Source organism: Lichenostomus cassidix, chromosome 12 (genome assembly GCF_008360975.1).
Source record: "Lichenostomus cassidix isolate B80296 chromosome 12, HeHo_3.0, whole genome shotgun sequence".
NCBI lineage: Eukaryota > Metazoa > Chordata > Aves > Passeriformes > Meliphagidae > Lichenostomus > Lichenostomus cassidix.
The window spans coordinates 11,567,233-11,592,530 of record NC_139493.1 but is presented as its reverse complement, the minus strand read 5'-3'; the positions used below and the strand labels follow the sequence as shown (position 1 = coordinate 11,592,530).

Sequence of the window (25,298 nt, the reverse complement as noted above, 5' to 3'; positions counted from 1 at the left end):
TTATTTAAATGAAGCGCAGAGTAATTTGTATCTAAGCAGAGTTGTTCTGTCTCATTAGTGTGATTAAATAGATGGCAGAGCGTTACTAAGTTCATTGTCAGAGAGACTGTTGCTTAGTAATTTAAACTGCAAAAATCTCATTATTCTGTCATTTTTCCTTACAATGATGGTGGCTCTGTTGTTACCCATGGTTCATGGCTTCTGTTCAAACCTTGACGACGACTGCAATTGCATTTTGAACGTCAGGCACTGGCACTAAAAAGTCACTCAGGGTAAAGATGAGTGCGGGCAGCCTCTGGGACTTTCAGCTCCGTTTGCTCGAGTGAGATTTTTGGTGTATCGACACAGATGCACCGGATGTGCAGTGAGCTCAGCCATACAGCGCTGAGCTTCCTCTGCTTCAAGGGCTCTGCAGATGCTCTTCCTCTGCCTCTTCAGCGGGCCAGCTGTGAAGGACCCCTGCCCTGGGTCTGTCGGAACGGATGGTACGTGTCACACACCAAAGGACAAATGGTTTTCAAGCAGACACTGAGGGGAAGTTACGGAGAGCCATGTGCAAGGCTGCTGCGGCCCGCGGAGGTGTAATCCACAGGTCAGGGAGGTGAACGGGACATGCATGGGCCTGTGGGTGCCTAGGCGGTGCCTCCAAGCTCGGGGCCAGGGCCGGGTGCCCAGCGCTCGGGCGGAGGCCATGCCCTGGGTTTGCTTCGCGGAGCAGAGGCAGGGCCCGCTGGGAGATCCGGAGGGATCGCTGCTCCCCGCGGTTCCCCTCCCCAGCCGGCCCTGCCCGTGTCCCCCGCAGAAGGGGAGCGCGGCCGGACCGCGATGAGGAGCGAGGCCAGAGCCGCCCGTGCCCCGACTCCCCTGCCCCGCTGCCCTGGCAACAGCGGCGCCGGCGGCACCCAATCAGCGCGCGGCGGTGCGCGCCCAGCCAATGGGGAGGCGGGTGGGAGGGCGGGGCGCGGCGGAGCGGGGAGGGCCGGCCACGCGCCGCGCCGCCATCTTGACATCTGAGGAACAAAAGCGCTGAGGCCGCCGCTGGCGTCGGCCCCGCAGCAGGTAACGGGCGTGCCCCGCTCCCCCCGCGGCCGCTCCTGTCACCGGGGCGGCCGCCGCTGAGGGGGCAGCCGCAGTCCCGCCCGCCCGCAGGTCGGTGCCCGGCCCGGCGAGGCGGGGATGGGCGGCTGCCCGGCGGGGATGCTCGGTGGCGGCCCCGGGGCATTGCCGGGCTCGGAGGGCAGGGAGGGGAGCCCTGGCGTGGCGTCACCTCGGGGATGCGGGTCCGGCCGGGGTGGGGGACAGCGATGACAGCGTTCGCGGAGCATCCCCGTCCGCAGAGCGCTCGCTGCGCTCCCCGCGGGGTGCGTGGGGCGGGGGCTGCCGGCAGCGCTGGCGCAGGGGGGCCGCACTTGTGCCTTGTGTGGCTGCTGGCCTCGGCGGGTGGTGGTCGCCTCACGCTGTTACTCAGCAGTTCTGTAAACCATCAGACGTTGTCCGGCCGTTTTACCCGAGTGATGGGTGTACTGCTGCTCTGAAGGGTGATTGGTACACTCGGTAGTAGTTCAAAATGAAAGACGAGTGCTGCGGGATGTATTGCATAAATGGATGTGGTGCTCAAGAATAGCCTTTTTCTGTGTAAACTGGAAGTGCTGGGTGATGCCTTGTTAGGAGCTGGTTTCGGCATCACGGTTGTTAACGTGGCTTGGGAGCTGCGGACGTTAAAACAAAAACACAGTTGAGGCTTTGGAAATAAGCATCCAGCTTAAGAAAATAAAATGTTATCATTGTTGATAGAATAACAACCTCTTGGTAGTTACACCCTGATATGCCCTTGGCCTTAATTCCCCTGTGAAAAGTACGCGTGTTTAACGCTGATATCTTTCCTGATATATGGTGGAATTTAATCGTCCTCTACTTCCAGGCTGCCTTTTTTTTTCCCCCCTTCCCTTTTTTGACACAGTGCTTTATGTGTCCTGTATACTCAGGTGTTTTAGAAATGCATCCAGTGCCCCTGTACTTTTTGTGAACATCTAAGGGGACAGTTCTATGTCAAATATTGTAATTAGAATTTTGATTTAATATTTGGTTCTGAACGTTTGGTTTAACTTTTTTATCAAGTAATGTATTACTGGTCATTCCTCAATATGCAACACTGAAATGGTAGTAGAACAGTTCAGATTTGACATTTGAGAATAACAAGGTCAGGGTTATTTTAGCCAAGAGTTGGCATCTTTGCTCCTAATTTTCCTCATATATAAGACAGAACTGAGTTTAAAAATTTTCTTTAAGTTGAATTAATTTATGTGTTTCCAGGACTTAATAGTAACATTAAGGAATGGAAACTGGGTTTATGTCTACATGGATCCACACGTATATGTGTGATTTAAAAATGGACTGATTAATTTGTTTACATTTGGCTGATTTAGCATCTTCTAGATTGCTGTTACAGTTTTTTCTTTAGTAAAATTGTATTACTAAATGAGGAAGAACCCAATGATTTAACTGGGAGAATTCAGGAAAATTTAAAAATGAATAATCTTAAGTGTTCAGAAGTGCCCCCTGGTTAAGGGTCATGGAAACGATTACAGCCATTCACATGTACTTGTTTATAAAAAATTTCAGACATTAAACTTGGCCATGTAGCGTTTCATAAATTTATATTAATTTAATTGAAAAACTGGGTTTTTTACCTTTTCAGTCTTTGATAGTTGTACCTTTCTGAATTAACAGTCTCTTGTCTTGTCTATGATACTTCCGTCATACAAGCAATCTAAGGTTTTTATTGCTGCTTCTTCTGAAGGAAAGATAGATCAGAGCTGTTATAACCATGTGGTGTGGTAATTTGGAAGCAGCTGGAAAACTGGATAGTGGTCAGTCATAAGAATCCCAGGCTTTGTCGTCTCAAAAATTCTTTCCCTACCAGTTGCTTGCAAGGAAGATTTAACATTTGTCAGGCATGAGGTTCTGAAAAGCCAGGATGAGAAAAGATGTTAAAGAAAGAACCTCTTTGCTGTCTGCCAGTGGATGGGGTTCCATCCAGGTCACTGGTATTGGTGGTGCTTTAGTTGTTCTCCAGTCAGCTGTGAGTGTGAGGCTATTTTGGGGATGTTTTTTCCTTTTGAAAGGTAGGGGAAGGGTGCAAACCTCGAGGCACTGAGGGTGTCTCAGTCTGTCGGCAGTGGTGACACACAAATGTCTGCCCTTTTGGTTTAGCTGGAGGCAGGGAAATGTGTGCTGTCAGGTTGGCGGTGAGAGACCTACTTCACTAGTGACGTACAATATCCTTGTGGAATTTAACTACAGGGATAAATTAAAGAAAAGCTATTCCTTAAAAAATCTAATTCTTTACTGTTTGAGGATTTTCAGTGAATTGAATATGATAAGCTCTAGGGAAATTCTGGAGTAACTGATATTAAATGTCTGTTCTTTTCAACAATTCTTATTTGGGGGTGTTTAGAAACTGGGGATAGCTGAGGTGTTTCTTTGAGAGATCAGGAGTGCTGCTCCTGCAGCTGAGTTGATGCCTGCCTGAGCTTTAGAGCAGGTCCAGATCCAGAACAGTCAAAATAAGTGTCTCTCTAACAAACATGATGCTGGCCTTCCTGGGGAGCGGTGTTTCAAGTAAGAAAGGCTGGGGGCAGAGGCTGGTTTTTGAAGTGAAACAAGATGTGATGTGGTTTTTAATGCTAAGCCAAGGTATAGCCTCTTCCTTTATGTAATTCTTTGGTTTCCTTAATGTTTCTGCACCCATGCTTAAACACAGAACTTGTTTAATGGGTAGGGACATATTCCAAAAGTTCATGTACTGTACTCAAAGACTGAAAGGCCAGAAACTGAGGTGCAATTAAAATTTTTATCTTGAGTGTGGTATTTACTGCTCTAGTTGTACCCAAAGTGTGGGGGTAAGAGCCAAATACAGAGGAGTTTGAAGCTCTCTTAGGCTGACATTTTACATTCATAATAATTCTTGTTTATCTAGTGAGCATGGGCTAGAACCATTATCTGAAAGCTGTCAGGTTTTTACACTGATGTGTGGAAAAACCTTGCCGCCTCTCATTCAGTTCATCCACTTATCAGCTGTTGAATTTGCTGATGCTTAGCTCGTCCCTGTTGGCAAGAACCTGCGGTTGGTCTCCAGGCAACGCAGGTCCGGCTGAGCATCTCTGCCTTGCTTGAAGAGATGAAAATTTTCCATTGCGGGGAGAGGATTTTTCCTCTTGCTAATTCTTTTATCTGGCTTCCTGTCTTGCCCAAGGTTATCACACATTTGAAACAATACTGGGATAGTTTACAAATATGAAGCGGTTACATTTAAAGATTTTTAAGGTATAACTGCAGATATGTGTTTCTATGACTTTGTTAGAAATGTCTTACTAAAATGTTAATTTTGGGCCTTCCATAGTAACTTACTGTAAAAAAATAATTATTTCTCTTTTTTGCAAAAAGCTCTATGACATTGTATCATGTGCTGTAAGTAGCTAGAAATTTCTCCTTCTGCAAAATCTGAAATGCTAGAATGCATAATGGAAGCAAAATTGTTTGTTCAAATGAAGGTCTGTCATTGGTTGTGTTTAATCAGGTGTTCAGAGCTTGAGATCTGAAATCTTCTGCAGATTCTTGGCTTGTGTGGCCCAAAGCCTTTGAAGCCCTGACTGTGTCTCTGAAAGAGGCTGTGCTGGAATAAGGGAATGATAATCTTCATAATAGGTACAGAATGTACCACTCTGCTGTTATCAGCTATTCAACCTGCCGCCTTTGACCCTGTGGCGGGATTGCTTCTGCATGTGGAGGACTCTCTGTTGGAGACAGCTGGAACCAGTTACTACCCAGTTTTGCATTGTTTTGCTGGAGAAAGAAAGACTTGCTCATAAAGTGGTTTTGCCCACTGAGAGTCTTGCTTTATGCGTGTGCCATGGTGGATGGTAGGACATGATGGATGGTAGAGCAAGAGGTGGCACAGGCAGTGCTTGGTTTGGAGCTTTGCACGTGCTCTTCAGCCAGCTAAGAGCCCAGACAGAACAGGGAAGTACTGAATTCACACAGTAGCCATTCAGCTGTACTATTTCTCTTGATCTCTGTCTTCTGTCCTGCTGTGCTGGCATCCAAAAGGTCAGAAGGAACTGAAAAAAAAATTCATTTGGTTGACTTGCTAAAACTGGTTAATAGTGCCCCAGGTTGTTGAAAGTTAAAGTGAACAGGCTCAAGGACAGAAGATACAATTATTGAGGCTATTTTTTTCTAAAAATCACAGATAGAAAAAGCAAGGGTTTGGAGGGTTTATGCCAAAGTCTGTATTAGAATGAGCACAACAAAAACGGTTTTATTTTCTTGAAGCACAGAGGGCTTTAAGCATACCCAAATAGCGCTGCAGTGCTGTGATGCAGAAATTTTCTACACTGCCTGAAACCTTAACAAGAATTTTGGGTGCTGCTTAATATCATGCTTATTGAAGATGACCTCTTTTCTTTTAACATTTGCTTTTTTCCTTTTTCATATCTTCTTCCAGAAAAATGGTGATTTATTTGCCTTGTGCTTTGGATATATGGAGACAGTGTAATGGCGATTGATTTTTTTTTTTTTTTTTTATTATGACATCATTTAGTTTAAAGAGGTTACAGAAACAAGAAATGAAACTGCACAACATGGCAGGCATCATCTTGATCTCTCTGAGGTGTTAGCAGTTTCAGAAGGTTGATTCAATTTAATAGGAAATACAAGGCTAAATCGATGGGTAGGTGTGTTCATACTAATATAATTACCATTGCAACTGGGAATCTGTTTAAGATATCTTAGGAAAATTGGTTTTCTAAAGAGACATCTGTGCGTATTAAAGTTGAGGGTATAGTTCTAGATAACCCTGATGAAAGTTACATTAAAAAATGTTTAAAGTTGTATCATTTCCAACAGGGAGGGAACAAAATGGTTGGAGTAATTTCGAATTTGTGGAGATAAGTAATCTCTCGAGATTGAAACTAAATGAAGTAAATGCTGATGGTGCTGCAGTGAGTTGCGTGGTGAGAGGATGACTGTCTTCAAGTTGTTCCATTTAAACAAAGTCTGACATATTTAAACCTAAGTGCTGAATCCTGATTATGTTTTAAAGTGCAAATAATGATTTTAAGATCATTATATGCAAAGTTTGCTTTCAAAAAATAAAATGTTTTTTCTTGAAATATTTTTTTCCCTTCATAGTGTGGTGTTTTTTGGAAATGCAGAATTGGATCATCAGCACACTGTGCATGGTGGTGCTATGTTGCGGAATTTTGAAGAGAAAGTAGGCTTTTGGCAATCATCCTGTCTTATTCTTCCCTTTTTGGTGAGTGATGGTTTCTCTTTGAAGACAGTTGTGCAGTGCACACTTGCTGGTTGCTGTAAAAATTGCCTGTAAAGTAACATATTTTTAAGGGAATAAGGCATAGTCCAGCTGTGTCCCATTGGCTGGGCTATTAAAACTAGCTAGCTCTTGTGCATCATTAAATGTATTTCAGTCTGCTGCAGGGATGAGAGCAATACAGCCAAGCTCCCACTGAAGCTTTCTTTTCTAGATTACTGAAATTGATAAGATTTTTTTCAAGTGGTTTTGTATTTCTGTTTGAATATGTAAACTGTATGAGATTAAAATGGATTAATTCTTTGGCAGTGATTATTATGCTGAGCCTGTAATTGGCCCCAGATGGTGTACTAGGAGATCATTGAAAAATATGAAATATGTATATAATTTAAGTGTCTTTTAAGTACTGTTCAGGTGTACTTATAGGAAAGGTCATTTTCCTAGGAAGAAACTGTTCTTGAAATGAGTTGCATTTACCAGGAGAAACAGTCACAATTTTTTCCCTTGGTTTTGTTGTGCCGCATGGAAGTCTGTCTTGTAAGACTCTTCTCCTGTCCTTACTTGCTCTTGTCCAATGTGCTGCAGTTAAGCAAGAAGCACGTTGAAATTATTCTGTTGTATCGTTTGCATTTGAACTTCTGTATTTGCTCTGGCAACCCTGCAGGGAGCTATATATTCAAGGTCTTAGGACCCAGTTACTTTCAACTCTTCAGGGAAAGAGCATGTAGATAACTGAATCATGCAGACTCTTCCCTTTAAGATGCAAATCTGGGTTGTGTTATCTGAAGTGAAATGTGTTTGCAATAGTTTGAGATGTTTTGAAACATAAATACAGTTTTAAAAGATACATTAAATGCATCTCATTAATGTGAGCTGTTCTGGAGCGAGAACTCCATTAATTGTGGTCATCAGAAGTAGTCTAGGAACCTAGACTTGTAGAATTACAGTTTAAAGTTGGGATGGGAATTCTAAAACATGACGATTTTATCTTCTTCTGGGCTACTTTTCAATTATTTTTCTGCATAAAGGGACTAAACATCTTTTGAGGTATATTGATGGTATAGGTGAATTTACACATAAATGGGATGCGTGAAATGGGTAACTGTACATTTTGGGTACCATTCTTCCTATAATTTATTTATGAATAATCTTTGCTATTCATCCCTTTGGAGGTTTTTGCTTAAGGAGTTAGCTTGGGTTGTAGGATTTAGGCATCAAAGCTTTAATTTAACAGTCTTGTCCCGTGGACCCCTAGTGCTTACAGTATAAAAAGCATTAGGGGTTGGGATTTCTAAAGGAATTACACCAAGTGAAAATCTTTATGTAGTTAAATGAAGGTGAACTTTGAAAAGGACTTGACACTTTTCCTATATAAACTTTATTTTTGTCATCATATATGGCGAATGGGTCACAACTAAAGGGCTGGTCACAAAGATTCCATGTTCTTTAATTGAGTGGCTCAAAATACAGTTCCCAGACTATATTCATGGTAATGAGAAAGGCATAGCCTTGGATTTATTTTAATCTTAATGCTGGAATTTCTTGAGGGTGTTGGTGTCTTGAATAATACTTTCATATGTGTAATCCACACAATTTAGCTCTTGCTGTCATATTTTCAGAAGATTAAAGGCTGAGTGCTATTTTGGTTTCTCCACGACAAAGGGCGGTGTTGTCTTTTTGTAGCAATTGGTGGTTTTGGCCACTGATGCCAGAATACTGTTTTAAGATGGATCAGTTTCTAAATAGGAAGTTTAAGTAGCTTCATTTTGGTGGTTCAGATTTCTTAGTTTCCATGGCATTTTTACTTGGAAAAGAGACTAGTTCTTAAATTACACAATCCTTGAAAAAACTGCATTGGTCAGAATTGCATGCTCTTTTCTTTCTGAATATGCTTAGTAACTTGTAACTTAGCTTTATTTTAGTTACAGGGAGATAAAATAGCTTTACTTGAGAGGTAAAACTCTGGCATTTTCCCAGAACTTTGTGTATGTAGGTGTTAAGATTATAGATTATAAGTGGTGTAGGGCAAGCTGAAAGCTGTTGCTTTTTTAGATGGTGAAATGTCAATTGCACTGAACACATAATGTCCTTGGCTGAATTTTAAGAAATTGCAGCTGAGGGGCTGCTGTGTATGTGTAAGTAAAAAAGCTAGAAGTTCTTGGAGACAGCCTTGGTGCCTTGCCTTGCTTTCCTAGACAAAAGGATTGGGTAGCTGAGTTTCTCGTAATAATGTAGACCTCATTTAAATAAGATAGGGATAATAATTGTTTATGAGGAATAATAGTCATAGAATATTATGCAACTTCAGATTGTGTTTATGTATAGTTTGCTCCCTTAATATGTTATGCCTGATGTTTCATAATTCTTAGTTTTGTCTGTTAGGGCTGTATTTAAAAGTCTTTTTGGTATAGGAGGTCTCTGTGCAGCTATGGTGTTAAATTTATACGTATAAATACATGTCTTAACCTGTGTGGCAGTGTTTATGTCTGTGTTTGGGTTATATTTAAAGGAAGACAAAACTAGAACTCCGTGCTTAGGGACTAAAACGAGATAGGATAAACATGTCGCTAGTTTAAAAAAAATTTTGTGTTGAAAGAGTGCATCTTTATACATTTTTCAGCATCTCAGTGAATGGTCTTTCATTTGTGTATTACAGACAAAATTCTTAGTGGATAGAAAAGGCTTGATGCTCTGGTTACAAAAAAAGGATCTCTCATGGTTCTGTCTTACACTCCTGAGAAACTCACAGCAGAATAGGACTTGAATGTAGCACTTGCAAGTCCTTTGCCATTGTAGCCAGTGTTGGACTGTCCCTCTCCTGAGTGGAATAACTATCTAGAGGAGTAGTACCTTTAGGTGTGATATACCTGACATCCTCAGAAGAAGCTAGGGCATTTCAAGATTTTTTTTGGCAGTTTGAAAGCAGAAAAATGCATTCTTCCTTGGTGGGAATCTTTTGTTTGCAGCTAATGTTAAAAATAGGATTAGCTTTCTACCTTGACGGGCCAAGACTGCTGTGCAGTCAGCTCAGTCATGCTCCCAAAGGATTTTGGAAATGTGTTTTGCAGGACTTTTTGTGCATGAGTTCATGTATAATTCTGGGCTTCTAGAGTGAGTCTGTTTTGCATGATTAAGTAAATTATGATCCTTGTGGGTCCCTTCCAACTCAGAATTTTCTGTGGACAACCAGTATGCCTCTCCAGTACATGGCTTTTAATCTGTGAAATTATTCCAAGGCATTTGTTTCCTTATTTATCTGGAGAAATTGCATATTTTTTTTAAACTGCAGCAATGTGGTGCTGCAGTTAGCAGCCATTTAGTAAATATAAGTTAAAAGAAAAGATAAAATTACATTATATCATCATTTTTAAGAAAGCAGGTGGCTTCTTGTATTGGTCTAGCCCAAGCACCCCACATGCTATAAGAAGAATTTGCTCTTTTTTGGCTTTTCGTGTCTGTAGGTGGTTATGATAGACGTGCCACTACAGTGTCTGACTCCCTGCACCCTCATGATTTACCACTAAAGACTATAGCAGAAGTGTTTCTGCTTCCAAAGGAAATGCACACATAGACACAATATGTAGGTCTGAAGGAGCTGGTATCTAACTCTTAAGTTTGCAAGTGTTCTGGTGAATATTTTTACAAAATGTCGTGCTTACTCATCCCTGAGTACAAGTCATGTAACTCAGTGATCATTATATTGATTGATTTGCTGCAGAAGAGCTTGAATAACCCTGACTTGCATAGAAGGTTACAGCTCAGCATCATTTTGTCTTCACAACCACCTTTCAAGTTACACTGAATGAAAAAGAAGGGGTTTTCCACCCCCAGTCTTTCTTTTAAAGAAAGACTCTATTATTTCCTCCTCCCTGATTCTGACACTGTCCCTCTTCCCCTCAGAGTGTTGAAGGCTATTCTGGTATTGAATTTGAATTATTTGCTGTTTGTAGGACTTCTTTGTTTATAAATAAAAAAGTCTGAGAACTGACAATGTCAGTGCACTCTTCTGCTGAAGATAAACTTTTTCTTCCAAATTAGTTACCAGAATAAATGTTTGCTTTCTGTAATCATGGAGAATTTAGGGCTGCTCTCAAGACTTTCCCCAAAACTGTAGGATTCATACAAGCACCTTATTATGTGGGCTCTGCTTTTCTGTCTTAGTTAAAAAGTTAGAAACTATAGCTTTTACTACTTAGTTATGTTGTTACTATAGTAGATGCAAAAGCCTTCAAAAATATCTTAGTATTATATTTAGAGGTATTAGAGCATTGTATTTAGAGGTATAATCCATCCCCAAAATCAGGAATTGATTAAAACAGTTGTGATAAGTGAATGCAGAGGTCATTTTTTTGTTACGAATTAAAAACATTTTAAAATGTTAGCTCCCTAATCTGATGCAGTAAATTTTTAAAATGTATTTCTGATACTGTTCTAAGGCAGCTGACTGGACACTAGAGGATATGAGTATCTCCATTCTAATCTTTAACACTTCTGAAACAGAGCACATCAAAGTAACTTCAGTTCCTGGGCCAAGCAATAGCTAGAGTGAATGTTAGAAGCAAATCATTACTAATGTTAGTCTGGGCATATTTGCTAATAAAACAGTGTTTTGTGTAGAGGAATGACATTGGTTTTCATCAAAATGAATCACAAGCTGAGCAAGACCTTTAAGCCGGACCATGTTTAACATACCTAATGCTTTTAATATTCTGGAGTTGCATCCTCTGCTTTCTTTGATTCAAGGAATGTACCTTGCTGTTTGTAAAGTGCCACATTATTAGTAATGGAACAAGTAGTTCAGTCACATGAGGACTTGTAAAATTCCTGTAACCATTCCTGGTGGATAGGTGTATTGTAGTCTCTTAAAATGTGTTTATCCTGCTTCAGTTGTGAAGGGTTATTCTCTTTGGGCATTGTAATGACTTACCACCTCACACCTCGGGTACCCTTTCAATTTTGTGCGTGAAACAGGTGGTGGATGGGCTCTCAAAAACATACCATGTGCTTCCTACCTTGTTATTCACGTCTTCCTGTGTCCATTCTCAGCTATTATTATTCCTTCCTGAATGTTCTTTGGGCTGAAGCAGCTTTCTCTTTGGCTGATCTAATAGGACGCTGATAACTATTTCTCTCCTGTTAGCAGACTGTGCCATTCCTCTGTTTCCTTGGAACCTTGGGAAGGGGCTTTGCTTTGTCTGGTTCAGCAGTTTACAGCAGCCTGCAGCAGCTCTGCTCCGCAGATCTCTACCCTGTCAGCTTCCTCTGCATTGCCCAGTGAACTGAGAAAAAAGGACAGGCAGAAAGCTTTGCTGTTTCCATCACTGTAAAGCTGATTTATGGCTATGTGCAGTTGAAGATACTGACCACCCAAAGTAAAAGGCTTGTGCTAGAGAGAACCCAGATTTAACAGAAGGGCAGCTCTGCATCAGTAGTTTTGCTGTTACAAAGTTTTGGCAAGAGATGTGTTATTTTTGAGATTGTTATGATGGAAGAAGCTGCTGCTTAATTGAGAGCTGTACTCTCCAGAGGATGTGTTCATTAATGCAGTTACGTGTGGAACTAAGTCGAGAATCTGTAATGACATGAAGTACCTTCCAAAGAATGCCGTCACCTGAAATTAATATTAAAAGCCTGAAAGCATGAATTTGTTGCGGTATTCTTTTGATGGTCATTGTCACATGCAATGGGGATAAGATGTCTATAAATGTCATTTCTGGGTTGCAGGTTTGGCTTTTAAACATCTTTTGCTGCTTACTGTAAGAATGACATTGCTCAAGATAATGCTACTGTGCCTAGGCACATTTTTGTTTGCTAATTCAAGTTATGTCAGATTTTTCTCTTAAAATGCTTGACGTATGAAGGGTTAGTAAATCTCCTGTTTTGCCTGGTGTGTCCCTTGAACAAAAGCTCTTAGCCAAAGAGCACTTAAAAGCACGTAGGAGGAAAAGGGCAGGGTACAGTGAGTCTGCATTTGGTATCTGGGAAGATTGCCTAGAAACAGCTGTTCTGGGCTCTTTTTTCCCCAAAGAGCATTGAGAACAAACTGGGTGTAGAATCAGAGGAAAGGCAGTGAAGAACTGCATTGTGCTTGTGCTGGTCAACGACAATGCCGCTTGAAACTGCTGGCCTTAGGTCAAAGCTTTAATTCGTAAGGAACTGCAACCAGTTAGGCATATTGTGAGGCTGTTCATGGAGTTAAGGTATTTATAAAAGAAACAGTGCAAAGCATTTCTGATGGGCATTACAATTGTGCTCCAAGCCCTGTTGTTAATCAAAATGGCAAGATTCCAAATACTGAGAGCCAAAATAACAAACAAATCCTGATTGTTAGTGATGGTAATATTAAGGCATGCAGCAGAAAAACCTTAAGATCTTACTCTAAACCTTTTTGCAAGTGAGAAGAATTTCATTGGGTGAAAACAAACTGAATTTATTATGCAGACAGTGCTTCTTGAATGGCTAAAATATATTAACTGATCAAAGTGAAAACTAAAGCCTCGTTGGAACCTAAAATGTTGACAAGATTGTGTGGTCTTGCTGCTGTCTTCTTGAGCACTGTTGCTACATTCAAATCATATCTGTGTTTTAGGTTCATAAAAAGGCAGTAAATTGCTTTGCACAATTAAGGAGCTCGCTTAAAGGCTTTATAGCAAGGAATTCCTTGCTGATGCTCTCTTCAGTAGTCTTTGCACCCAGTTTCTACTGCAGAGCTGTATTAACAGAGGTTTTTCAGCAGGGATGTGTACTACAAAAATTCTGTTGTAGAAGCGGAACCTGTGGGAGTTGCGCTGTGGTTTTTGGAAGATAAAAAGAGAAGGAGAGCTTACTAATACAGGCACAGTAAACTCATCTTCATTTGTGTGAGCCTCCCCCTTTATTTCTGGTAGATTCACATTTGTCTTGTCGTAGTGCTGACTGGGTACACTGTGTTTGACTATGTACAGATGTTTCTGACATTTCTCTCAAAAAAACCCCACCCCTGTCTAAATATTGCGTAACTGATATTTTTAAAATATCAGAGAAATATAAAAAAAACTTGCTTTGTTTTTCCTCGAATGAGAAGTTACACTGTGTGATGTGCTGCCAGATTTTACTTGTTCAGGAAAGGGTGAAGTAGAATGAGTAGTCCTGTGCAATTCTGTGCTTGTTAATTCCATTGCTGAGTGCCTGTGGTGATCCACGTACAAGTATTGTCCAGACCACTTGGGCATACATGAAAGCAAACAAGTTGAGCTGCTACTAATGAGCTCCCTGAAGATGTTTTGGGTAAACAACATGTGCATTATCTGTGTTGGACGTGATTTTTGCTACAGTCATTTCTGTGGCATAAATATCTTCAAGACTTAACTCCTGATGCAACTCTAATGCAGGAAGACTGGGGCAAACTTGAGTATTTGAGCTTAAAGGATGTCACAAGGTACTTTCTGAGTCCGAATCACTGCAGCTGGCAATGTGTCTCTGTATCAGAGGTAATTAGATAGGCAGCCACAGAATGGTGATACTGCTCTTGGAAAGAGCAATTCTTGTATTGCTGCAAGGCTGTTAAAAGTGGGTGTGCCAGTGTAAAGCTCTGGCACTGCAAGATCGTGTACATGTGTTATAGCAACTCCAGTGAAACCTGGCACACTTCTGGCTTTCCCTCGGAAATTCCAGAAGACTGGAGGCATTATTCGGTCTCAAAAATCCTGATGAAAACTCAAGAGTTGTAAAATTACTAGTGCATTATAAAGATTGATGCTTATAATTTCTGTAATAGAAAATGGAAGCAATTGTCAGAGCATGTGTTTGGTGACAGCTCCAAGTGTTGTTACACGTGTAAGTCAGCTTGCAGGTGAGGCTTAGGGAAGAGCAGTGTGCCTTTTCATGGAGTGAGTGATACTGTGGGGAGCCATGGAGAATTAAATCTGTGACTCTTTCAGTCAGAAAGGAGCAGTAACAGTGCTCCTTTCTGACTGCAGCAGCTGAAGAGGTGTATTGGACTGCCCTGGATTTGGGGACATGGCTTTTCCACGCTGTCTGGGCACACTTCAGGGTTGTTCAGCTTGGTGCAATTGGGTAGGTTTTTTTGAAGTGGGTCACGTTTGGAGTGTAACTGAGAGGTTTTTACATGTGTGTCTCTGAGTTGTCACATTGTTGATGCTGAGGTAGGTAAGAAATTCTCCGGCAATGCAGTAGCTGCGTTACAAAAAAAAATACTAGGAAAATTAAAAGTAGTACAAAGAAAATGGAAAGATTACTGATATTGCTTTAATCTGAATAATATAGGTTATCAGAAGACAGTATTGTTTCTGGGAAATACTGTTCCAGATCAAAGGGGAAAAAAAAAGAAAAAACAACAACCTGATAGTGTTTTGTCAAATAAGGTGCTTGGAAGGAGGAGGGAAAAAAAACCCCACACCAAAATGCCCCACCAACAAAAACACATTCAACTCTTATTGACCTGTTATCCTTAGGTGCAGGTAAACATTCCAGGAGCTGGAGTTCATTCAGTTGATCGATCTGTTGTTTCTTTAAGCAGTTTAGTTGTTTAATTCGATTAATGCTCTTATGTCCAGGGCATGCTGTGGGCGTCTGTAGTTCTGGTAGCTCTGCTGTTCTAAGCCTGCAGGTCTCTGCTTTTCCAGTTAATGTAAAGCTGTTAAATATCTAAGGAGGACAAATAAAAATAGGCCTGTGACCTAGAACACTTTGTAGTCTCTTTGAATTAAGTGCATTATTGTTCGTGTAACGATCTTCAGGCAAAATAAGTATGAGGTTGTTTTTAGCCGCAAAAAGTTAATCATTAAAGCTTTGGTCTAAAATTAGAGTAACTCGACTTAAAAATTTACTGGAAGGCAGAGAACAAGACAGTCATGTTTTGTTTTTCAACTTCGCTCCTTTAATTGCTTTCTGAAGTGCAGGTTGCATGAAACTGGCGGCTGGCCAGAATCGAGCAGTATGCGGTCACAGGCTAGAGAAGCAGATCGTTTGGATGCAGCTGGCACGGAGCACTGCCTTCTGCTGGATGTACGAAAAAAAGAGTTCTTGGGACATTAGCATTATGGCTTGCCTGTGAAGAGCTCGCATCTGTGTAATATTTTCGGTATCTGACATGTTGATGTGAATGAACCGCTGAAATAAACGTCCCACGCTGGACGTCGGTTGGTTGCTGTCCCTGCCTGGAAGGGAGGAATTGTAGGCTCGGTGTTAATTCCCGGTTTCTTGGGCTGGCCTGCGCAGGAGGAGGGGGGTGTGCTGTCACTGGTATGCGCCTGTCTCCGCGGTCGGGCGCTGGAGGGCGACAGGTGTGGCGTGGCTGGCGGTGGGACTCGCCTGGGTGGCCACGGGTGGGTTTCCTTTCGGTAAGGGACGAGCGGTGCTGGCCGCAGCTCGCCCTGTGCCCCGCCCCGCGCCGCGCGTGCGCCTCGCGCGCTGTCCGCCCCGCCCCGCGGGGCATCCTATTGGCTGCGGCGCGGCGGGGGCGTGTCCGCCAGAGCCTCCCTGGCTGCGGCCCGCGCCCCTCCGCAGTCGGCCGCGTCCGGACGGAGAGCGGCGGACGCTCGGCTGTGTTCGGCTCCCCTCGGCTCCGCTCGGCTCTCGTCGTGCTGCACAGGCCCCAGCGTGCGCGGACACTGACGGCCGCCGCTCTCTTGTGTTTGCCTTTACAGACTTTTGAATCACGGTAAACACCTGCGGGTCTCGGAGGCTTCAGGCTCTGAACTGCCTTCACTACGGTCGCCTTCTTCTGTCTAATGTGCTACAAGGATGAGCCCAGCATTTGGAGCTATGGAAGTGGAGCACTATTCCAAGGGTGTCCTGCTCGAGCCTTTTGTCCACCAAGTTGGAGGACACTCCTGTGTCCTCCGGTTTAATGACAAGACCATCTGTAAACCCCTTATTCAGAGAGAACACCAGTTCTATGAGACTCTCCCAACAGAAATGCGTAAATTCACTCCACAATATGAGGGTAAGTTACCAAACCTTTGAATGGGGTTGGGCCTTTTGTTTCTGTAAATGGAAGTGTGCTGTGCTCTCTGTTCTCTCTGAAATCTCTTCTGTGTGGAAGAGATTTTAGGGGTTTCTTTTCATGTATTTTGATGTTGTCTGAGGCAGGCTGTGGAGATGCAGGGTGGAAATGCTTGCCAAGTTGGTGTTTGGGCTGACTAACAGCATTAGAGTAGAGCAACTCTGCTGGTGATAGCCCATATATCTCCTTAGGGACAGGTAAGTAGTTAACAGTTTGAGAACATTTTCAGTAATTATCTGCTGCTTTTGTTTTTGTGGATTTTTTTTGTTGTGGATTTTTTTTACCACTTGTTTAATGTTTGTTTACAAGGGATTTGGTAAGATTGGATGATAGTGTTTTGTGTAAGCTTAGCTGTGGTCTCTTCTGTGCTTTGATTTCTCTTCTGAGTTTCATTTTGATTGCAATAAGTACATGCCAGTAAGGTGTCTTGTTGAATACTTGCAGTGTTATTTCTGCCATTAAGGAAATGAAAATTCATGGCATTTAGGTAGGCAAGGATCAAGTAGCCATGATGAGGCTGAGTCAGAAGTTATGTAGGAGTGGAAATTCCAGTTCTCCTAAGAATTGCACTAGTTAACAGGAATATTCGTTTTCTCTCTCCTATTCCATCAACTGCTGCCTGATGATTAATAAATAATATGTCTGAAGCACTTTCTTTAAATGGAGTTGCTTTTTAAAGCACATTGATTTTTAACAACCTTAATGGTGATGAAGTTTTGTGTTCTGTTTGTAAAAGTGGTGGAAGACTTCAGAGATGTTTCAGAGTTTATATTCCTTGCTCATTTACAGAGACTTTTTGACATGTCTAATTACAAGTTCTGTTGGACTGGAAGAAAATCTGATCTTTGAATGATACTTTTCAAAATGTAATAGAACAATTGTGCTAGTGTATGTGGCTTTCTGGGAAGTATGGGGAGGGATTTAGGGGGAGGGGGCCTCACTTGGTCCACCTCTGTTATTTTTTTTTCTCAGAGTAAAGGCAAAGAAGCCATTTGCTAGCTAACTCCCCCACCCTCTTTTTCCCACTGTCCTTTCCTTTGTGACAGCAGGACTGTCAGAGTTTCTGCACTGCCTGCCCCAGCCAATGCAGGTGTGAGAGCTGCCTGCCCACTATGGAAGTTCCAGTCTCTCACCAAGACCTCTCCCCTAGATAATGAGCTGCAAGAACTGTGCAGACTGATTGATCTGAAATAAAGGGAGGACTGGAAAACAAAATAAAAAACAATTCAGACAATTGTTATAGCTTCTCCATTAACACCTGAGACTTGCTCATGTAGCACTGGGTGCATCTGTCAGTATTCCACTAAGACTCTTAAAATGCAATGCAGTGCTCTAGAGACTCCTGAGGGGCAGATGAGGAGAAAAAATGCTTTTGAGGTTCACCGTGTTTCTGTACCACAAACAGATTTGTCTTGTATTGCATTTTTGTTACTTATTCCACAAGATTGCTGCATAACCAGTATCAATAAAATATATTTTAAAAATAGAAGAAAATGTGTAATTAAACATGGTGATTTTAAGTGGAAGTTCTTGGACTAGTGTCTGTTGTATTGTGTCATTTCCCTTGTTTTGATCTACTTGCACATCTTTTCTTTCCCTTGGGGATCTATTAACCAGATATTGTTTGGATAAGTGCTTTTTGCCTTGCTGTCATGCAAAATTTAAAAAGTCCTTGGTGTGAGGTTTTTTAATGCAGGTCACTTTTCACTGCAAGATGTTAACAATTGTTTTACATCTCACTTAGAATCAGACCAGTCAATTTTTAAAAATTAATAAAAACATTTATTAATTGAAATTGTGTCCTGTTATTATTTGATTGTCACTTGACTGCCTCAGAGAGAGAAAATGACCTTTTGTATCATTGTTTTGTCAATATGATAAATTGTTTTTTGTGAGGTGTCATTTTTGTCTAGCTCTTTTGATATTTGTTAGGTTGGCAGATGAGGTTTGGCCTGTGGCAAGATAGAAACTAAGGACTGGGGTAAGAGAAAAAATAAAGTTGCTGTATTCTTAGTGTAAAAGAATGCCTTCTAAAAAGCTTGCTTGTCACTTGAGCAATTCATAACTGTCTGGGTCCTTTTTCTCTTCAGGTGTGGTGTCGGTGAGCTTTGAAGAGGATGAAGATGGAAATTTATGTCTAATAGCATATCCATTAAATGGGGACCACGATAACTTAGAAAACTTAGATAACTCTGACTGTGAACCCAAAAGCAAGCTATTGCGATGGACTAACAAAAAGACAATGTTGTTAGAAAATGAGAAGATATCTAAGGAATGGGTCCGGCAGCACAGGAAAGAGGAAAAAATGAAAAGGTAAGTTTGATTTTTTTCACTGTCAAATGCTGGTCTCCAGAATTCCAGAGAATTCTTCAGAACTCTTTTGATTTCATTTTCTTGTCGTGTTTCTTTTGGTTTTCTTGACTTCTTCAGTGCAGACAGGTTCACTAGTGAAACTAGTGTGTCCTCAGCCCTCAGTAGCCTGTTGAGTGTTTCCATTTTTTCCCCAAAAAAAAACCCCAAACCAAAAAAACCCCAAAACACAACAATGAAAAAAACCCCCAGCCTTGAAAAATCACCCCTACAAACAAAAAACAGCCACCCACCTGCAGAAGAACAATGGTGTAAAAACAAACAAAATCAACAAAAAACAAAACAAAAAACCAACCAACCAAAAAAAAACAAACGAACAAACAACCCCAAACATATTTAAGTACTGCCAAATATGGCATACTTTATTAGGAACCCTGCTTTTTTCCCTCTTAGGGATATTTTCCCCCTTGTTCATTTCTATTAATTGTGCTCACCATAAACTGAACTGTGTTGTGTTGTGCTAAGAACAGTGACCTTAGCAAAGGATAAAACATAAAGTGCATCACTACTTCTTGCATTACTTCACAGAAGTTGTTCACGCAGGTAGAGGATATATAAGTGGAATTACTACACATTTGGTAACATTTGGCCATATGCTAATTTATATTAGTATTGAAATAGCTTTATAATAGTTGAAATACTGCTCATGGGCATCTTGTCCACTTGTACAGAGAGGAAAATAAAGCTTTTGCTTGCTGTTAATAAAGGTGAGCAAAATAGCGTGCAAAGTTAAATCTACTGACAACCCCTCTTCAAGAGCTTATTTTTCCGCTTGACCTGTAATTTGCTGCTCTGTTCTGTTTTTCTAGTCACAAACTGGAGGAAGAATTTGAGTGGCTGAAGAAATCTGAAGTCTTGTACTATACTGTAGAGAAAAAAGGAAATGTCAGTTCTCAGTTTAAACACCACAATCCTTGGAGCATGAAATGTCACCAGCAACAGTTACAGCGGATGAAGGAAAACGCAAAGCACCGAAATCAATATAGTATCCTTTCCTGAAAGTACCTTATAACAATGGAATGAGTAGGGCTCTGCCTTTTATTTCTTGAACATGCTAGGTAAGAGGATAGAGCAGGCTTAACTGGAGTCTTGAGAGACTCTCTGAAGCTGTGATTTATTTGGTGTCTTTGAAGGGTTTGCCAGCACTTTCTAGAAATGGGCTTTTCCAGCACATAACAAACTCCTTAAAATAGAAAATTCAGATAACTGAATTAAAGTCTTCACGTTGTGGGTGAGTTAGTGGACAGGTTTTACAGAATACTGCGTTTGGTGTCTTCCACAAAAACAGTTTCTAGTGAGAGCTTTCAAAGGAGAAGAGTTCTGTTGCTTTTTATTACTGTTTTGATATTGGTGATCGTAAAAGCCAGTGTCCTCTTCCCCTTTTCATCAGTTTCTTAAATATAGAGGATGTTCCAGTGCCTGAAGTTTTCTCCTTCAAGTAGTCCCTTTTTAATGAGCTTTAAGAAAAGTTGAATATAAGCAGTCATGTAGGATTGGAGCATGAAAAACAAAAAACTGACTGGATCCATGAAAGCTGAAGCCACACTGGTTTTGAGCTGTGGAACCATAGGCAAACATCTCTACCCTGCACATTCTGTCAAAAAAAAAGATCTTGCTGTGGGCTTGGATGCAGCTGATACATCCTGTAAAAATAGTAGTATCTAAGAACTGAGATAAACAGATTTCTCATGCATGAGGAGTTTCAGTGATGGATTACTAAAACATCTGTAACTAATAAATGTTCAAATTGATATAAAGGATTTTTTGGCTGGTACCCGCACCATTTCACTGTAGATGATTATTCAGTTGCCTAAGAAGTGTGTGATATATTTGGAACAGTATTAATAAAGATGTTTTAAAGTTTTAGAGGTGATATGAAAATGCTTCACTGGTTTTGAATGGTAATACAAACATGCAAAATCTTCATTTCCCACAGAAAAAAGAAGTCTCTTGCTAGACAGGAAATACTTCAGAATTCAAAGTCAGCTGCCACATTATATCTCTGTATAACTGTGATTGCTTTTGGTTTTCACTTAATGTGGAAATACCCTAGTCTCTAGATACCAGTAAAACTGGAACTGGCTTAAAGCAGAGTGGACATCTTAAGTTTCTATTACTGGAATTTTTGATAGATTACTTTATACTAGGCATGGTTTGGGTATGCTTAAAGTTAAGAGTGAGGCACTATAAAATCTGTGGTGTTGATTTTAAAATTTGTATTTGTCACTGTGAGGGTTGTTCCTTAACTGATCAGAATTCATTTTGCTGGAAAACCTGACGTCTCGCTATGAGGTCCCATGTGTGCTGGACCTGAAGATGGGGACCCGGCAGCATGGCGACGACGCGTCCGAGGAGAAGAAGGCAAATCAGATCCGCAAGTGTCAGCAGAGCACGTCGGCCGTGATCGGAGTGCGAGTCTGTGGCATGCAGGTGAGACGAGAACTCATCATGTGTGGCCAACAGACTTGCACCCATTTCTATTCGTGGGCTTTCAGGTTTATGTAGTCATGAGTTGTTACACTTGAGACGCTGTGCTTTGTTTCCTTCATGGAGAGGAGTAAGGTTTTTGAATATCACTGATCAGTTGGAGGTGGCAGCATCTGCAGGAGCACCCTGCAGCCCATGCTGTGCATCAGTGAGTGCAGGCTCTGAGCACACAGTCTCCTGCACCATGTCAGGAGTTCAAAACTGTTAAAACTCCTGAATCAGTTAATGTTTTAGGATAGCATAGGGAACAATTGCAAGGAGGGTCTGCCAGATGCACTTCAAATGAAGCGTGTGGAAATTTGTCAGAATACTAAGAAGCAATCAATTCTGTTTCATAACTTGGAAAAGCCACAGATCTTTCACTGCTTGAAGTAGACTTGTTGCAAAGTGCAGACAAGAAGTGCTTGGTAAATGTGATAAGAATTGTTGCCAGATGAGGAGACATTGTGTGGACTTTCACCCGAATTTTTTGTTTACTTGTTTCTGTATTCCTAGAGTGACAAATGGAAAACAACGTATTTGTGTTTGAGCTCTTTTCTGAAACCTCTCTCCTCCCATCCAATAGATTCCAGGAATGCTAGCAGTGTTTGCTAGGACTTGTTCCACAGCACAACTGTTGGCATGTGTGGTGTTCAGATCACTGTTTAACTTCAGAGAAAAAATGAGGCAGAAATGAAAGTGTGGAAGCTGAATTTCTAACCACAGTGTGCTGGGATTTGAGTGGGGTGTGGCCATTTTTCACTTTCCAGTATTGACCTGTGCTGGAAAACAGAGGAACTTTGGAAGCACCTGCAATCCTTACTTGACCCAGATATTTAGGCATTATTGAACTATGGGTTGTATAGACCACTCTCCTATAGGAAGGCATCTTCCTGCAGGAGCATCTCTGACTTCTTTAAATACAGATGATTATGGGGTACACCTTCATTTTGTATAGGAGTGTTTGCTATCACTGAGATCTCAGCATGCTGGGAATCAACTGGTACATCCTAGAGCAGAAGCACATAATGAGTTGAATGAGTGGCTGTGTTAGAAGTTGTAGCTTGACTTTGGAGCTCTTGGCTGCAGCTTTCCTAATCTCATTTCAAGTCCACATTCTTACATTTCTGGTAGAAAAGCTCAAATCTAAACTGAAGGAATTTTCCACTTCCTCTAAGTTGTACAGGCTCTGCTGGGTCTGTTGATAGCAGTTTCTGTAATTATGCAAGAGCAATTTTAGTGAGCAGTATGTCATCTTGTAAAAGCTTTATGTAGTGTGCTTTTTTAGTTACATTTTTTTTTATGTACCCTCAAGGCTTTGGTGTCATTATACCAGCAATTTTAATGATTCCTTTTTTCTTGTCTTATGTCGGTATATGCAGGTCTACCAGGCAGGCACTGGCCAGCTGATGTTCATGAATAAATACCATGGAAGAAAACTCTCAGTCCAAGGATTCAAAGAAGCACTTTACCAGTTCTTTCATAATGGCAAATACCTGCGCAGGGAACTCTTTGAGTCCGTTATTAAAAAACTTACTGAACTCAAGTCTGTCCTGGAGAAACAGGAGTCTTACCGCTTCTATTCAAGCTCCTTGCTGATCATTTATGATGGAAAGGAAAGGCAGGAAGTTGCTGTTGACTCGGACCCAGAGGACCTAGAGGACCTTTCAGAGGAATCTTCAGATGAGTCAGCAGGAGCATATGCCTACAAACCCACTGCCAGTACCGTCGATGTCCGCATGATAGACTTTGCCCACACAACCTGCAAGTACTATGGAGAAGATAGTGTGGTGCATGAGGGCCAAGACACGGGTTACGTTTTTGGACTCCAGAATTTAATAGATATTATTAAAGAAATAAGAGACGAAAGTAGTGAATAAACAGTGTGAATGCACATCAGTAGAAAGCACTATTGTGACTCTTTGTATTCCAAAATTATTGGCCACTTTCTGGTGGTAGGAATCTTTACAGGCTCTGCAGGGATGGCCCTGTCAGAGTCAGACTTATTCAGAGGGCATTTACTTACATTGGTGCTGGACCTAGCACTGGCAAAACTTGGTATCCTTATTTATTTTAACTTTCTTAAACATTCCATATTTGATTACTCAGATACCTCTGTTATCCCTGTGTGTATATGTTCCAATAAAATTCTTTTTGTTCGTTGTAAATGACTCTTTTTTTGCTGGTGCCTGAGGCGATGGAGCTCAGATCTTTAGTGTAATGCAGAAGCAGCCTATGAACAGCAAGCCTTACCTGCCTCATGGGACCACGTGTGGGATAGCACGTCTGTTCTGAGCCTCCTGTCAAGAGTGATGAGCAAGCCAGGCAGAGCCACTGAGCTGGCCATGCCCAGCACCTGCCCTTTGAGGAGAGGCTGAGACAACATGCCCTGCATCGATGGGGCAAAGACGGCTTCTGAGAGGCCTGCGGAGGTCATTTCCAGCCAGAATGGGAACTGATCAATGAGAACTTGCTCTTGAAATCAACAGCCTATCTCTTGTTCCAGGGTCTTGTAACTAGATCTTATGCTGTGTAACCTATTTCTAGAGAGCTATAGATGTTATTTAACCTAAGCTGAGGCAAAACATGTAAAACTTGTACAAGATTAGCTGCAACAGCAGCAACCAGGGCAGAGCTGCCAAGCCTGAAAAGTACCTTAAGCAGCTTAAAATCTTACTTGGGACAAACTGGCAGGAAGGAAGCATCAGAAAGTGAGAGAGCAGTGAGTAACTGAAATAACAGTAACTCTAAACCAATGGTTTTTTTAAGAGTAACACGTATTTATCTAACCTGTTCTTAGATAAGTGACTTCTCCCCTTGTGAAGCTTTTACGTCATTGTGATAGTGCAAGAGAAAAATAGGTGTGGAAGTGCTGAGGTAAGTGTGGGGATGTTCTTGTTACAGCTAATCAGGAGTCTGTGCAGAAGAGTCAGGTGAATCATCTCCCTGGCCTATACTTTGCCTGCAGGCTTGCTTAGGAGAGGAGAGGTGGGATGTTACAGGAAGGCTGCAGATCTGCTGGTGGAAGGTCACCCTCTTCAGCTGGCTGTAACTGCAGCTTCAGTTTCATATTCCCCAACAGTACTATCAAGTTCTGATCAAAGTCTCTCCAATGGCTCTGCTGTGTTCCTTTGTACTTTTTAAAGAAGTTTTTTACCTTTGCTTATACATGAGTTTGTGGATGGGGTTTCTTGGTCATCATCATTCCACAGTGCTCGGGCACAAACTGATGCTGGTGTCAAACAGGTATTTTTACATCCTGCAGTCACCTCATTATTTTATGCCAGCATATGGGCTGTTTTCTCTGGAGTTGGGCTTGTCCAGCCTGAACAGGTCATATGTTGCTGCTGGGTGCAGCTGACAGGGCCCTGTGAGCAGCCTCGGAGCCACTCCTGGCACTGGGTGCAAAAAGCCTTGGGCAAGTGGGGAGGATGGGGCTACTTTTGACATCTCCAGTGCAAAATGCCTTCGGCATTGATGAGCAGTGCTCCTGCCTGCTGTTCCCAGGACATGCCCAGCACAAGGAGAGGGACCGTGGCTGCAAGGTGACGTTTCCTTTTCAGTTCTCCAGTTTAGGATGTGATGTCCTCTGCTAATGAGCTAATGATGAGGCTCTTGGCAGGCACTGTGTTCGCTGATCACTGGTGCTACTTATGAATAAGCCTCCCTGTGCAGATTCATCTGATACATGGTTTGACTTTGTAGTCTGAAATTAGCAGGGATAAAGTCCTCTAATGTACTTGTGTTACGTAGGAACTCCGGAGGGAATTCATAAAATCCCATGCAAACAATCGCATTTGCTCTGATGCAAGCTGCCTCCAGAACAAGCCCTCTTTGTTTTGCTGCCTGCAGACACAGCCCTGGGTACAGGCAGGGAGCTGCAGAAACACTGCCAGCGGGGTAAGCTTGGTCTGGACATGGTCTCAGGGAAGTATGGAGTCAGCAGCCAGACCTGGAGCACTTGGGGGTCCATATAGAACAACAGCAATCCCCCAGGTGCAATTGGTACTGCTGTAGGAAGGCAGAGGGACCTGCCCCTGTGGGATCAGGCCAGTACTGCTAAAATCCTTTTGCCAATATTGTCTGAGGATTAAGAGATGCCTTGCCAGTCCTGCAAAGCAACAA

The 25,298-nt window shown here is 41.9% G+C and overlaps 1 protein-coding gene and 1 long non-coding RNA gene across 7 annotated transcripts; both read left to right on the top strand.

Moving 5' to 3' along the window:
* The first annotated feature begins 943 nt into the window (after positions 1–943).
* On the top strand, positions 944–23,341 carry IP6K2 (inositol hexakisphosphate kinase 2). 6 transcript variants are annotated; one of them, XM_085072639.1, is made up of 7 exons: positions 955–1,059; positions 6,193–6,316; positions 15,979–16,277; positions 18,428–18,650; positions 19,517–19,692; positions 20,962–21,137; positions 22,556–23,341. In XM_085072639.1, exons 3-7 carry the CDS (start codon positions 16,076–16,078, stop codon positions 23,051–23,053), a joined length of 1,275 nt encoding a protein of 424 aa, XP_084928765.1. In that variant the 5' UTR covers positions 955–1,059; positions 6,193–6,316; positions 15,979–16,075; the 3' UTR covers positions 23,054–23,341. The 6 variants fall into 6 exon arrangements, with proteins under 6 accessions (XP_084928763.1, XP_084928765.1, XP_084928769.1 ...); XM_085072641.1 differs by lacking the exon at positions 955–1,059 and adding an exon at positions 1,066–1,149; XM_085072637.1 differs by lacking the exon at positions 6,193–6,316 and having other exon boundaries at positions 944–1,059.
* On the top strand, positions 16,286–17,831 carry LOC146431713 (uncharacterized). The gene is made up of 2 exons (XR_014854737.1): positions 16,286–16,534; positions 17,387–17,831. It is a non-coding gene; the product is annotated as an uncharacterized LOC146431713 (long non-coding RNA).
* Positions 23,342–25,298: the final 1,957 nt, after the last annotated feature.